Genomic DNA, 14,132 nt, shown 5'->3' with positions numbered 1-14,132 from the left:
CTGGCATGCAGGAAGACAAAATCCAAGCACCACTTCTAGAATTTTCTTCACGTGTTCCTGAAAGGAACACACAACCAGAGGAAACGTCAACTTTTGTGATGAGTAACAGCTGCCTTATTCCCGCCAAAGGCCAATTCCATGATTTCAACGCTTTGAAAGGCAAACTGTCAGAATGCACTGCTAGTCAATTACCGGCTACCCCTGTGCATGCCTGCAATTCTCCACATAAAATTGCATTCGGCAGAGGCCAATTTCCTAGAGGTCCCTGGCCCCTCAATGATGCAGCTGGCCTCCACTCGGGCCAGGGCCTTCACGGCTCTGGCACCGGCCTGGTGGAACACTCTCCCTCCAGCCGTCCGGGCCCTGCGGGATCTTGGTGATTTCCGCAGGGCCTGTAAGACTGAGTTGTTCCACCGGGCCTTTGGAGAGACCAGCCGCTGAGTGTGCCCCTCCCCTCTGCTCCATATGGGTCCCTAACATCATCAGGACCCACTGTCTCCCCCCTCATTTTCTTGAGAGGGTTCAAGTAACGGTTTCGTGGGATGCCTATGTTGGGAAATAACTGCTGTTTTAATTGTATTTATGATAATTGTATTATGATGATTTTATATATGATGCTTTTATGTTGTACACCGCCCTGAGCCCTTCGGGGATAGGGCGGTATATCAAATAAAATAAATGAATGGATGGATGGATGGATGGATGGATGGATGGATGGATGGATGGATGGATGGATGGATGGATGGATGGATGGATGGATGGATGGATGGATGGATGGATGGATGGATGGATGGATGGATGGGAAGGGTTTATTTCTTAAGGAAGCCACAGTGAAGACCAGGCAGTTCCACAAGAGGGGAAAACTGGGCTAGACCCAAGGTCGGCAAACCAACTTTCAGGCTTTTCAGAATTGACTGTTGTGGGTTTTCTGGGTTGTGTGGCCGTGGTCTGGTGGTGTGAACTTCTAATGTTTTGCCCACATCTGTGACTGGCACCTTCGCAGGCATGTCACAGTAAGATGTATTTCTCTCATGGCCATAGGTGCTAAAACCCCAGACGATGGCCATACAGCCCACAACATCCAGCTGATTCTGGCCATTAAGATACTTGTTAGAACTATTGTTTACCAGGGATTGATTTCAGTATATTACTTGAGGTTTTTTTTTTAAAAAAGAACCTGGATTATACCTGAGGTTTTCTCCACCTTCTGAGCACTCATGATTGAGTTTATCGGGCAGGGTGGACACAAAGTTCTTCAGGTGAGCCAATTCCAAAGACATCCAAACATCTTCGTCAGAGTACTGGTCGAAAGGGTCCAGATTCATGCGTAGGGAGCCAGAGAACAGGATGGGGTCCTACTTGGGCAACCAAATTACAATAAATGTGAACGATCGTGTAACAATAATTTTTAAGCGTGATCACAGCACAGAAGTCCTACCTGTGCAGGAAATGCCACCCACTCAATGCCAGACAGGAGCCCGTGGATGTCGTTAAACCAGGAAGCCCAAAACGGTGCACAGGGTGCACAGGGGCTAGATAGGAGTTGAAGACCAACAAGAATTTGTGCCATTAGCTTACGAGAATCAAAGCTCCATTTGTCAGCTATCTCTCAAAAGCTTATGGTACCCTGACAAATGGAGCTTTGATTCTCGTAAGCTAATGGCACAAATTCTTGTTGGTCTTCAACTCCTATCTAGCCCCTGTCAACGCCTTGTTTGTGCACAATCTCCTTTTCCTTCCTCCCCTTCCCCCAAAACACCATGTGAGGTGAATGGGGCTGAGAGGGCTCCAAAGAACTATGACTAGCCCAAGGTCACCCAGCTGGCATATGTTGGAGTGCACAAGCTAATCTGGTTCACCAGACAAACCTCCACAGCTCGAGTGGCAGAGTGGGGACTCCAGATTAGAGTACACCTGCTCTTAACCACTACACCATGTGGGCTCCTACCCTGATTTTAAATGAATGAGTAGGCAAATGCTCAGAGAGGCCACATGCATTTGCAGCTCAAGCAGGAAAAACACAACAGAATACTGTGGCAGAGTTAAGTCACCTCTTCAATGGGGCACCTGACTGCCACTGGTCCTCCTGATCCCCAGAGACAACAGCCACAAATGCTTTTTTGACGTTTTCCTCATATCAAGGTGAGCACACCTATGCCGGCACTCGCTCTCGAGAGACCTGTCAAGCCCGAACACTCTGGGCAGGTTCAAGGAGCCAAGGAGCAGCCATTGGAAAGACAAGGAGAGGGAAATTTTCCACCTACCTGGGGGATAATCGTGACTTTGAAGCGGAGGTCGTGGAGCCCGATTTTGGCAATGTCGATCCCGTCAATGAAAATACCTCCTTCGGCAGCCTCGGTGATTCGAAAGAGGCCCAGAGCGAGGGAGGACTTCCCAGCACCCGTCCTGCCGACTATGCCCACCTTTGGAAAAGAACACAGAAAAAAACACAATAGGACTCCATTCTGGAATGGGTGCAAGCAGGGTTTTTTTGGGTGGGGTGGGGGGAGTCCTGCCGGTACCCACCAGATGGAAATATTAGCAAATACCCGCTTCTTGGCAAGTCAGACAAACATCCAGGACGTTGGTCTAAAAGGGAACTCAGACAACAAATACTAGGACCCACAACATGTTGCCTGTAGATGCAGGGGCCCACAGGAAAGGCCCCTCCTATCTTCCAAAGGTCACATGGATCAAGTTGTTCTGATTGGCTGCTGCCAGACAGGAGCAGCAGTGGCGTAGTGGCTAAGAGCAGTGGCTTAGAGCAGGTGCATTCTGATCTGGAGGACCCGGGTTTGATTCCCTACTCTGCCGCTTGAGTTGTGGAGGCTTATCTGGGGAATTCAGATTAGCCTGTACACTCCCACACACGCCAGCTGGGTGACCTTGGGCTAGTCACAGCTTCTCGGAGCTCTCTCAGCCCCACCCACCTCACAGGGTGTTTGTTGTGAGGGGGGAAGGGCAAGGAGATTGTAAGCCCCTTTGAGTCTCCTGCAGGAGAGAAAGGGGGGATATAAATCCAAACTCTTCTTCTTCTTCTTCTCTTCTTCATCCCTCCTCTCCCAAATGTTCCCTTCCTGCCTCAACTTCCCACCAAACTCCTCTCCCCAGTCTCCTCGGATTCCATCACTGCTTCTCTTACCCCAAGTCTAACCCGGCAGGCAAAACAGGCCCACGACCCACCTTTTCTCCTCCGTGGACCGTGACGTTGATGTTCTTCAGCACTAAGTCCATGTCCTCTCTGTAGCGCAGCCCGTAGCCCCGGAATTCCACTTTGCCTTCCTGGGGCCAGCTGCTAAGAGCGGAGGTGGGCTTCATGGTCCAATCTGCCTGCAAGAGACCACAGAAGGGGCTCAGAAACACCCCTCAGGACGCTTCTAGCTGCCCCTCTCTGCGTGAAGCCAACTGACACTGGACAACCGGGAGGATACCTGACGCCAGTCCCAGAGTGCGATTCCAGGAGCAATTAGGCAGTGTCATCACTAAAACAAAACAGAGCTGGGGGGGTGGGGGGGCACTGAAAACACCCAGGGAAGAGCACACCCCACACAGAACAAGTGCACATTCGCACAAGAGCTTCACTCCACAAAAAAAGGCTGGGAAGGCACAGCCAGTGGTCACACAGATTGAGCCTCCATAACTCCCTAGAGAAGGGGTGTCCATCTCTGGCGCCCCAGATGTTCATGGACTACGATTACAACAACCTTTATTTGGCATTTAAAAATAGGTTCTAGAGTGTTGCCAGACATTTTTGAAATACAAATCAAGAGTACATTCAAAACGCAGACAGGAAGACTGTATATAGCAGTATACATTACTTAGAAAGTTCTGTCACTTGTAAAATAAATTTTGCTACTTTTTCCAAGAGCATGACATCTGTGTTGTTTAACAGAAGCTCCACAACAGAACAGTCAGAGTCACTTTCAGATTTGTCTAGGGCCAGCCTGGGAGAGAAATTCCTGATGCCCACATATCTCGGACAGTCAAGAATAATGCGAGCAAGAGTCTCCACTTGATTTTTACAGTGTGGACAAACCCGATCCTGGAGAGGGATGGATAAGTAACGATCCTTTGTAATGGCCGATGGGAAGGTATTGGATCTGGCCCTTGTGATAGTCCATCTCTGTTTGGGTTCAGTTAATAATTCAAGATATTTGGCTATGTGACCCTGTTCCGGTATTATTCCGACAGAGAGGGGTGAGCATGATTTATTTGCTTGCCCGACTATGATTCCCATCAGCCCCTGCCAGCATGGCCAAGTGGTAGGGCTCATGGGAATTGTAGTCTATGAACATCTGGAGGGCCATAGTTTGAAGACCCATGCCCTAGAGGAACTATCCCCTCCTGTTATATGGGATCTGGTTCAGTATAAGGCTGTGGCATCGTACTGGAGTATCTCATTGGCATGCTGAAGGTCCCGGGTTCGATTCCAGGCATCCCAAGTGAAGAATCATGTCACAGATGATGCGAAAGAAACCTCCCGGAGAGCCACGACCCAGCCTGAGTGGGCGAGGTTGGCTGTGATAGCCCTGGGGTCCGGGTTCAGGATAAGGCAGTTTCAACTAGGTGAGTGCTTTGGTGAGCGTGCGAAGGTTCCCACCCCGTTTTCTGATGTTCTGACCCAAATGTTCTGACTTGAGAAAGGCTGACTCAAGGGATGAATGGCAAAAATGGCTGCATCAATAGGAGTGTAGTGTCGAGATTGAGGGCTGTAATTGTACCTCCCTATTCTGCACTGGCTAGATCCCACCTGGAATATTGTGTAGTTTTGGGCACTGCAATTCAAGAAGAATATTGACAAGATGGAATGGGTCCAGAGGAGGGCAACCAAAGTGGCAAAACGTCTGGAGTCCATGCCCTATGAGGAGAGACTTAGGGAGCTGGGGATATTTAGTCTGGAGAAGAGAAGGTGAAGGGGTGACATGATAGCCATGTTTAGATATTTGAAGGGATGTCGTGTTGGAGAGGGAGCAAGATTCCTTTATGCTGCCTTAGAGACTAGGACACGGAGCAATGGATTAAGGTGCAGGAAAAGAGATTCCACCTAAACATCAAGAAAAACTTCCTGACCATCAGGGCTGTTCAACAGTAGAATTCACTGCCTCGGAGAGTGGTGGAGTCTCCTTCTTTGGAGGTTTTTAAACAGGGGCTGGATGAACATATGTCGGGAGTGCTTTGATTGTGTGTTCCTGCATGGCAGGGGGTTGGACTGGATGTCCCTTGGGGGTATCTTCCAACTCTATGATTCTAAGATACAGGGATATTGACAAGGGTGGCAGAGACCAAGTTTTGCCACTGGAGGGAGCTCAAAGACCTCAGGAAAATGCAGCTCAACGTCCCTTTGGGAGAACAGCCCTGATAGCCTTTGCCAAGTCCCAGTTCCACAGCCAGGAGCTGGCCAGCCCGGGAAGCCGCCTTCCACACACCTCTTTTTCCTTCTCAGAGTATTCCTTGACTCTTTCCACCGCGACGATGTTCGTTTCCATCTCAGACGACATGCGGACCAGCCAGTTTAAATACGTGGTGATCTGCACACACAAAAACACAGACAATCCAAAAACTGTACGGCGCGCATGAAGAGGCAACAGCAATGAACTGTTCCCACAGAGTATGGCTGGTCTGATCTCAATTGATTTAACTGTATTTATAATGTTCAGATGTTCCATTATTACTGTATAGTATGGATTTTTATTGGTATGATAATACTATGTCTATGTTGCTATATTTATGATATTTTATGTTTATGATGTTATGATCCTATGTTTATTCACTCTATATTTATTGATTTGTTTATTGATGGTTGTTGTACAATGTTATGTTTTATGATGCTATGCTATGATTTATGATGTTATGTTTATTGATCCTGTGCTATTGAGGTGTTTATTGATGGTTGTTCTATGATGTTATGTTTATTGATGTTATTATGTTGTTGTGCACTGCCCTGAGTCTTTCAGGGGAGGGCGGTATATAAATTAAATATACCATACCATACCATATACCAGTGGTGGTGAACCTTTGGCACTCCAGATGTTATGGACTACAATTCCCATCAACCCCTGCCAGCATGGCCAATTGCCCATGCTGGCAGGAGCTAATGGGAATTATAGTTCATAACATCTGGAGTGCCAAAGGTTCACCACCACGGCCATATACCATACATCTACAATTCTCTCTCTCTCTCTTTTCTATTCCGGGAGGAGGCCATCTGAAATCCGTGGCCTAAAGTATTCCACAGAATGCTAAAGAACTCTCTTGGTTTCAACAGCCTGCTGTAGCTCGAGAAGGAGGGGTGGCCACGCACACCTCCCACAAGAAGGTAGTCCATAATTGTGGAGCAGCCACCAAAAAGCCTACCACAGAATCATCCTAGGTACTTTCTGATTTGCAAAAGGTTTGCTGATTCCTGCAAGTTACCCAGAATATTAGGAAATCATTCAGCACAAACTTGTCCACTGAGACTGATACCCCATGGCTATAAGGTCTTGGGGCAGCTTATGCTAAGACCAAAAAGAAGAGTTGGATTTATACTCCCTCTTTCTTTCCTGTAAGGAGACTCAAGGGGCTTATGAGCTCCTTTCCCTTCCCATCCATCACAACAAACACCCTGTGAGGTGGGTGAGGCTGAGAGACTGCCGAAGAACTGTGACAAGCCCAAGGTCACCCAGCTGGCGTGTGTTGGAGTGCACAAGCTAATCTGGTTCACCAGCTAATCTGGTTCTCCACAGCTCAAGCGGCAGAGTGGGGAATCAAACCCGGTTCTCCAGATTAGAGTGCACTTGCTCTTAACCACTACACCACGCTGCTCTGAGATACCTGCAGTGAGTAGAGGATGGAGAGCCCCACCAGGCCTGGACTGAGGCTGTGGCGAGCCACCACGGCAAACAGAGCAGCAAAGAGGACAATGCAGTTCCCCACGTACTCAAGGCGCACTGCCAGCCACCTGTGGAGAGGAACACAGAGGCAGTTAGGGAGGCTCCGTTCAAAAGAGACCAAAACCTGCAATTGGCAGCTGTTCTCCAGAGTCCCTGGCGGAAGAAGTTCTGCTCCAACACCCTTGAGCAGAGGCAAAACCAGGCACCTCTGCACCAGTTCCCAGGACCCAATCCGACCCACAAGGCACATCTGCCCCAAGCAAACCATCTGTGTGACTCCACAGGACAGAGCAAAACATTAAGGTCATCAGGGAGAGAGGAGAATAAGAGTTTGGATTTATACACCCCTCCCCCCCTTCCTCTCCTGTAAGGAGACTCAATGGGGCTTACAATCCCCTTTCCCTTCCCCCCCCCCCACAACAAACACCCTGTGAGGTGGGTGAGGCTGAGAGAGCTCCAAAGAGCTGTGACTAGCCCAAGGTCACCCAGCTGGCATGTGATGGAATGCACAAGATAATCTGGTTCATCAGATAAGCCTCCACAGCTCAAGTGGCAGAGTGGGGTCTCCAGATTAGGGAGCACTGCTCTTAACCACTAGGTTAAGCTTCTAGGAATGGGCCTGATGTCTGTTCTAAGATTCTTGCTGAATTCAAAAACCAGACAAAGGATTCAATAGCTAGATGGAAGTCCAATAGTGTTGTCGTGACCTTGATGCTCCTGCCATAATGCAGTTTCCCACACACAGGCCCAGAAAAAGATAAGGAAAGGGAGTGCGATAGAGCAGGTGGGCGCACACTCACACACATACACACCAAGGACAAAGAGCACCCAGAGGCGGAGCTACCAGGGGGACAGGGTGGAACCCCCCCCCCACACACACACACTTTTACCTTTGATAAAGGCAAGCCCTTGGGGCTTGCAAGGTCTCATAAGAAGTATAGTTCCCACCAGATTGTTTTCAGCCTGAAGGAAACTAGCCGCTTCTCCAGCCTGCACTGTTTATCAAAGGTAAAAGGGGGGGCAGCAGAGGCAGAGAACACAGAGTTCGCACCAGGCGCACTCTGGCCCAGCTACGCCTCTGAGAGCACCTAAGAGACCAACAAGACTTTGGGGCTCTAAGCGTTCAAGGATCAGAGCTCCAGAATATTGTGGGTTTTCTGGGTTGTATGGCCGTGTTCCGGTAGCATTTTCTCCTGACGTTCTGCCTGCATCTGTGGCTGGCATCTTCAAGGATAAAACGCTACTGGGACACGGCCATACAACCTGGAAAACCCACTAGTGATTCCGGCCGTGAAAGCCTTCACCAATAAATCAGAGCTCCCTTTCTATCTGGCAAAGGGGGGGGCTTTGCCTGTCGAGAGCTGATACCCCCAAAATCCTGTTGGTCTTTGAAGTGCCCCTGGATCCGAATCTCGCTCTTTTCCTGCGGGCCAACCAGGCTGCCCTTTGAAACAATCTTCGGAGACAGGGTTTCTACAGGCTCTTCGGCCAGAGAACTGAGCAGTCCTGGCGACAGTGGCAAAGACTCCAGGCTACGTCGAGGTCGAAAGTGATCAGAGACCTTTCTGCTTTGCCCAGCCACCTCTGACTGGAGACCAACAAGAGCCCAAATATTTTCCGCCCAACCCCAAGGGAGACGCAGCTGGGATGAAGGCCTGCCAGGGTCGTGTGGCCCACTGTTGAGCCAGGAGGCAGCAGCTCCGGGCAACGGCCTCGGTCCCCACGCCCACCTACCTGTTGGCAACGATGCTGGGGTAGTAGGCTTTCTGGTTCTCGTCCACTTTCAGGTCACTGTGCCGGATGAAGCGCCGCTGCTCCTCGAAGGCCCGGATGACGCTGACGCCCAGAAGAGTCTCGTTGAAGTGGGAGTAGACCGGGGAGCGGCTGACCGACTCGAGACGTTTCAGCTGGCGGGAGGTGGCCACGTAGAAGCGCTGAAGGGGCCAGAGCCGAGGGTCAGAGGTTAGAAAGGCACCCACACCAGACCGGATCTGGACTGCCCCAAAAGGCCCACCTAGCAAGCTCCAGGTCAACTGTGAGGATGCCATAGAGCCGTGGTGGAGAACCTTTGGCACTCCAGATGTTATGGACTACAATTCCCACCAGCCCCTGCTAGAATGGCCAATTGTAGGGGCTGATGGAATTGTAGTCCATAACATCTGGAGTGCCAAGGGTTCGCTACCACTGCCATAGAACCATGGTGGGACCCCGAAGGGTCTTAAAAAGCTCAGCGTCTCAAGGTAGTGGCACTAAAGCTGTGTGGGGTGGGGGGGGGGGAGATATGTCTGTACTGAGGGTATTTCCCCATTCATACTTCACCCCAAACCACAACTGTGTACTCTTTGCAGCAGCACAATATTTTGCTGCAGTTCAGGGGACACGGCCCCATCTGCGAAGGTTCAGAAAACCGATGCTCCTCTTTTGTTTGCCCTCACTACGGCAAAAGAGATTAAAAAACCCAAAAGGGGTGAGAAGGCAATGCCTGCTGGCAACGTGTAAATACACAAAGGACTACCTGTTCCTGCCACCTTCCAGGGGTCACAGGACCCCTTTCCAACTATTTTAGAGGCAACAACAGTGAACGAAGATCCAGCTCTGAGCGCCCCTCTTGCTGCAGGGTACAGCGGACTTTCCTTATTAAACAATTCAGAATCTGAGAAGTTTTTGGTTACCTAGTTAATGAGCCGAGAGCAGAGGGAGGGGGGCAGAGAGAGAGAAAGAAAAGGGATGCCACACAGGGCTCGTGTTCGGAGCAAAAACAGGGGGCTCATTCCCTGTCCCAGGGTGGAGGCTGTACAGAACAAGTCATGTGAGCTCCCAAAGGCACATGGTGGGCCACTGCGAGTAGCAGAGTGCTGGACTAGATGGACTCTGGTCTGATCCAGCAGGCTCGTTCTCATGTTCTTATGTCAAAGTATATGGAGCACACGGCCAAGCAGCTTTAGGTGTCCATAAAACTACAAAGTCCCACTTAAAATTGTTTGGGGATCTTCCGACATTTCTGCTAGGAGGAGGATCACATGAAAATTTTCAACAAGAAATTAATCCATGGACTTGCTGAATGACAGCACCCCTATCCCTGCCTGGAAGCCACTGAACATGCAATGGCAGGTGGAAACGAACGACGTTGCTGCTTCAGGTTGCAAGCGGGGGACGGCCTTTTTGCCGCCCCCTCCAGTGAAACAGACCGCAGTGCTAAAGAAGGAAGTGAACACAGCATGGAGTGAACAGGCTGGAAGGGCCAACCGCCTTAAGTGGCAGATTTTTGAGCAGCAGGTATTTTCTGGGGCAGAACTTTAGAAGAAGAAGAGTTTGGATTTATACCCCCCTCCCTTTCTCTCCTGCAAAGGAGACTCAAAGGGGCTGACAATCTCCTTTCCCTCCCCCCCTCCTGACAACAAACACCCTTTGAGGTGGGTGGGGCTGAGAGAGCTCCAAAGAACTGTGACTAGCCCAAGGTCACCCAGCTGGCGTGTGTTGCACAAGCTAATCTGGTTTCCCAGATAAGCCTTCACAGCTCAAGTGGCAGAGCGGGGAATCAAACCCAGTTCCTCCAGATTAGAGTGCACCTGCTCTTAACCACTACGCCCCACTGACTCTTTAAAAGATGCCCCCCACCCCACCTGCGGACCAAAGCAGCCCAGCTCACTTGCTACCACTTCAGGACATTATTGTGCCACTGTCTAGAATTTGAAGACAAAAGGCTCAGGGGGGTCGGAAGGAGCATGAAGAAAGGGGACGCCGAGCCTGCGGCCTCCTACCTGCACGAAGAAATAGACCAGCCCCAGCGGAGGAATGACCACGGCAGCAATGGGGGTGGCCAGCAGGATGATGATGCAGGCCCCGATGACGTTGAACAGGGAGCCCATGAACATCTTGATGATCTGCGGGAGGGCCGAGTCGATGGTGTCGACCTCCTTGGAGAAGCGGTTCACCAGGTTCCCGCTGGGCGTCCGCTCGAAGAAGCTCATGGGGCACCGGAGCACGTTGTGGAGCAGGTCAATGTGCAGGCGACGGGAGGCAAATATCCCCCCCACCGAGACCACCATGGAGTATCCGAACACGGCGATGCCTTCGAGGCAAACACAAACAACCCCCCTGGACGGTCAACACTGCATGCTCAGAAATTGGGGAAAGCACTGGCAGCTCGATCGACTGGGCAGCGCGCCAGGCTGTGCCGAAAGAACCTCCGGAGAACGGGCGCAGACCCCAAATGACCGTCGCAGGGGGCCTGCTGTTTCCCTCCTGCGTGCCATCACCTGGAGGGCGTGGTTTAACTGGCACAAATGACAACATTGTGAGTCACGTGAGATTTTAGACGGAGACTCCAGCTTCAGGGCCAGGCGCACAGGAGCCCAGAGGATGTCAAACTGGGCTCTTCTAAATTACCCTCCAAGGCCCAAGACCCTTGCCCACACCTACTGCAACCCCCTGCTCAGTTGCCGCTAACATTCAGAAAAAGGATCTGATATTCAGTGCCGCACTTTATCTAGTTCATTTTTTATTTCATATCCTGCCCTCCCCAGCTGAGGTTGGGGCTCTGGGGGACGTACAAACACTTTAAAACAATTTTACTAATTCACTAACCACAGCTAACATTAAAAGAAACTTAAAATGGCAACAATTTGGCCTGCGACGAACCCATCGGCCTTTCTTCCTGGTGGGAACCCAAAGAGGCTTGCAACTTGTTTCCCTATTTCAGTGGTGGCGAACCTTTGGCACTCCAGATGTTGTGGACTACAATTCCCATCAGCCCCTGCCAGCATGGCCAATTGGCCATGGGAATTGTAGTCCACAACATCTGGAGTGCCAAAGGTTCGCCACCACGGCCCTATTTCATCCTCACAACCACCCTGCAGGACAGGCTCGGGCTGCAGGTATGTGACTGGTTCAAGGCCACTCAATGAGCTTCCACGCCAGAGTGGAGAATTCGAACCGGGGTCTCCCAGATCCTCTTCCCCAGGCACTCTAGCTGCTACACTGGGCTGGCTCCAACAGAAGACTCCAAGCGCACCTTGAGATATTCCCAGGGCCCCGTAGACTCCGAGGCGGACGTCTGTGTGCTGCTGAGTCCCGTTGATGACGGGGTCGTCTGTCCACAGACTCAGCCAGTAGTTGGAGGCCAGCGAAGCCACATGGTTGCACAGGAAGAGGAAGATGCTCAGGAAGGAGATGAAGAGGCCGATGGCTTTCATGTACTCCCAGTAAATGGCCGCCTGCACCTAAGGAAAGGAACAACGCAGGGTCCCTTCAGCACACACACACACCCCTTGGAACACGTGTCCATTGCCCATTGCTGCACTCTCCCTTACTCGCTGTAAGGGTCTGGTACTCCAGTCAATGACAAGACTCAGGAAAGGTTCAAGAGTTTTAATCAGAACTGTGACAGCCCAACGGCCAGGTAGCTGAATCTGGGATTCAAACTCCCTGGCTTCAGTGTTACAGTTTGGTTCAACCCATCAAGCCCCCACCTTTGCATTCCCCCAATATCAGCATGAGAAAGACAGAGAAAGACAGTACTACAGATTCATTGTTTTGGGAAAGGCAAGTTACTCCAGGTGAAAGAAAGATAAGGAGTCCTCGGTAAGCTCTACTGAACTAGTTACATGTGAACAAAGGAAAGGAGCCCCAAGGCCATGGGGCGGCGGAGATGGCATGCCCAGCTGTTACTGGACTGGAGACGTGCACTCTGGCAGGCCGATAGTGGCGCAGCCTGACACTCATCTGCCCTCAAGTCTGTTTCACAGCAGTGTGAGCAAGAGAATGAAGCCCACAAAACGAAGTGGTGTTGATATCAGCTTCATTACTGCTCCCCTGCCTTGGCCACTGGGAGCCGGTACATCCCACTTGTCGTGCCCTCAAAGTGGCTTACATTTGTCTTCTCTCCTCCATTCTGTCCTCACAACAATCCTGTAAGGTAGGCTGGCCAGGGCTGAGAAAGAGCAACCAGCCCAAGGCCACCCAGCAGGTTTCCATGCACTCTTGGCCTAAGCTTATCTCACAGGGTTGTTGTGAGGGTGACATGGGGCACAAACAAATCAAAACGAACAGATACATCAAAATGCGTCCAGCAGGCATAAGGAACTCTGTCTACCTTCTCCTGTCCAAGTTGGTCCAAAACAGATATGCCCATCATCCACCCTAAAGCTTAACGCATCATCAACATCTGGACACCTTCCCAGTGGTGGGATTCAAAAATTTTAGTAACAGGTTCCCATGGTGGTGGGATTCAAACTGTGGTGTAGCGCCAATGGGGCTGGGCGGGGCATGACGGGGGCGTGGCCGGGCATTCCGGGGGTGGAGCATTCCTGGGCGGGGCTGTGGCAAGGACGCAGCCGCTGCGCCAGTCCTTGGGCGGGAAACGAATGCACGCAGGCGCAGGCTGCCACGCACGCCAGTGCACCTCCTGCTAGACTGCTTCAAGTTCTGCTGAGAGGAGGGACGTAACTAAGGCAAAAATCACGTGGCAAAATCACCAACTAGTAACCCGCTCTCGGCACACACAAATAATCAGTAACCTACTCTCGGGAACCTGTGAGAACCTGCTGGATCCCACCTCTGCACCTTCCCAAGTCAAACCCAATGCAAGTATCTCTCTGCTTCGACTCGTGCATGCAAACTTCCAAGTCTATCAACGTTCTTTCCTCTTTGGCTGTCAAGAATTGGATTCCCCTGCCAAGCAAAGAGTTTTGGCGCTCAAAGCAGCCGGAACAGACCTCACCTTCCCAGTCTGGGCAGTGTCGGCTTCCGTCAGCTTCCAAGCGGTCTTTTCCTCAGAGGACTTCTGAAGCTCGACTGTGCTGTTCTGCAGGGGCATGGACTTCCCGGTTTCTCCACTGTATGTGGACGAGTTACTCATCTGCCTGCTGAGAAACTAAATGCTTAACACGCTGCAAAAATCTTGCCCCTCCTCCTCCTCCCCATGAAAGCCCACCTTTTCTGTCCACTGAATTTTGCTTCCCCTTCCCACTTTCGTCTGGGAGTTTCTTCTCTGCAGGTAACAGAATGAGGCATTTCCCCATCACTTGCCTCCTGACCTTTCTCACAGGAGATGGTGGGGAATCGAACCTGGAACCTTCTTATTGCCAAACCGGTGCTCTGCTACTGAGCCACGGCCCCTCCCCCGTGCGACGTTCCCCCCCATTCCTTGATAAAAGACTTGCTCGTGGTTCCACTGCTAGCAAACACGGCAGAGGTGTCCAATTGCAAGAAACCCTCCACTGCTGCTGCTCTCTTCAGCACAGAGTCTGGGGATTTCAA

At 51.0% G+C, this 14,132-nt stretch overlaps 1 protein-coding gene across 5 annotated transcripts in view; it reads right to left on the bottom strand.

Annotated features, from left to right (window-relative positions):
* LOC125430864 (multidrug resistance-associated protein 1-like) overlaps nt 1-14,132 on the bottom strand; it is a 79,322-nt gene that overhangs the window by 3,520 nt on the left and 61,670 nt on the right. For 3 of the 5 annotated variants that reach the window (XM_048493160.1, XM_048493162.1, XM_048493164.1), the window contains 9 exons: nt 13,594-13,735; nt 11,887-12,094; nt 10,634-10,944; nt 8,607-8,806; nt 6,814-6,940; nt 5,427-5,528; nt 3,184-3,330; nt 2,265-2,423; nt 1,189-1,355 (listed from right to left, as the gene is read on the bottom strand). In XM_048493160.1, coding sequence (XP_048349117.1) covers nt 1,189-1,355; nt 2,265-2,423; nt 3,184-3,330; nt 5,427-5,528; nt 6,814-6,940; nt 8,607-8,806; nt 10,634-10,944; nt 11,887-12,094; nt 13,594-13,735 — 1,563 coding nt within the window. Of the gene's footprint in view, nt 1-1,188; nt 1,356-2,264; nt 2,424-3,183; nt 3,331-5,426; nt 5,529-6,813; nt 6,941-8,606; nt 8,807-10,633; nt 10,945-11,886; nt 12,095-13,593; nt 13,739-14,132 lie in introns of all 5 variants that reach the window. The other 2 variants (XM_048493161.1, XM_048493163.1) reach the window with 1 other exon arrangement.

The sequence above is a fragment of the Sphaerodactylus townsendi genome, linkage group LG04 (genome assembly GCF_021028975.2).
Source record: "Sphaerodactylus townsendi isolate TG3544 linkage group LG04, MPM_Stown_v2.3, whole genome shotgun sequence".
Taxonomy (NCBI): Eukaryota; Metazoa; Chordata; class Lepidosauria; order Squamata; family Sphaerodactylidae; genus Sphaerodactylus; species Sphaerodactylus townsendi.
Note: the sequence above shows the minus strand (reverse complement) of the source record. Positions and strands in the feature narration are given on the sequence as shown.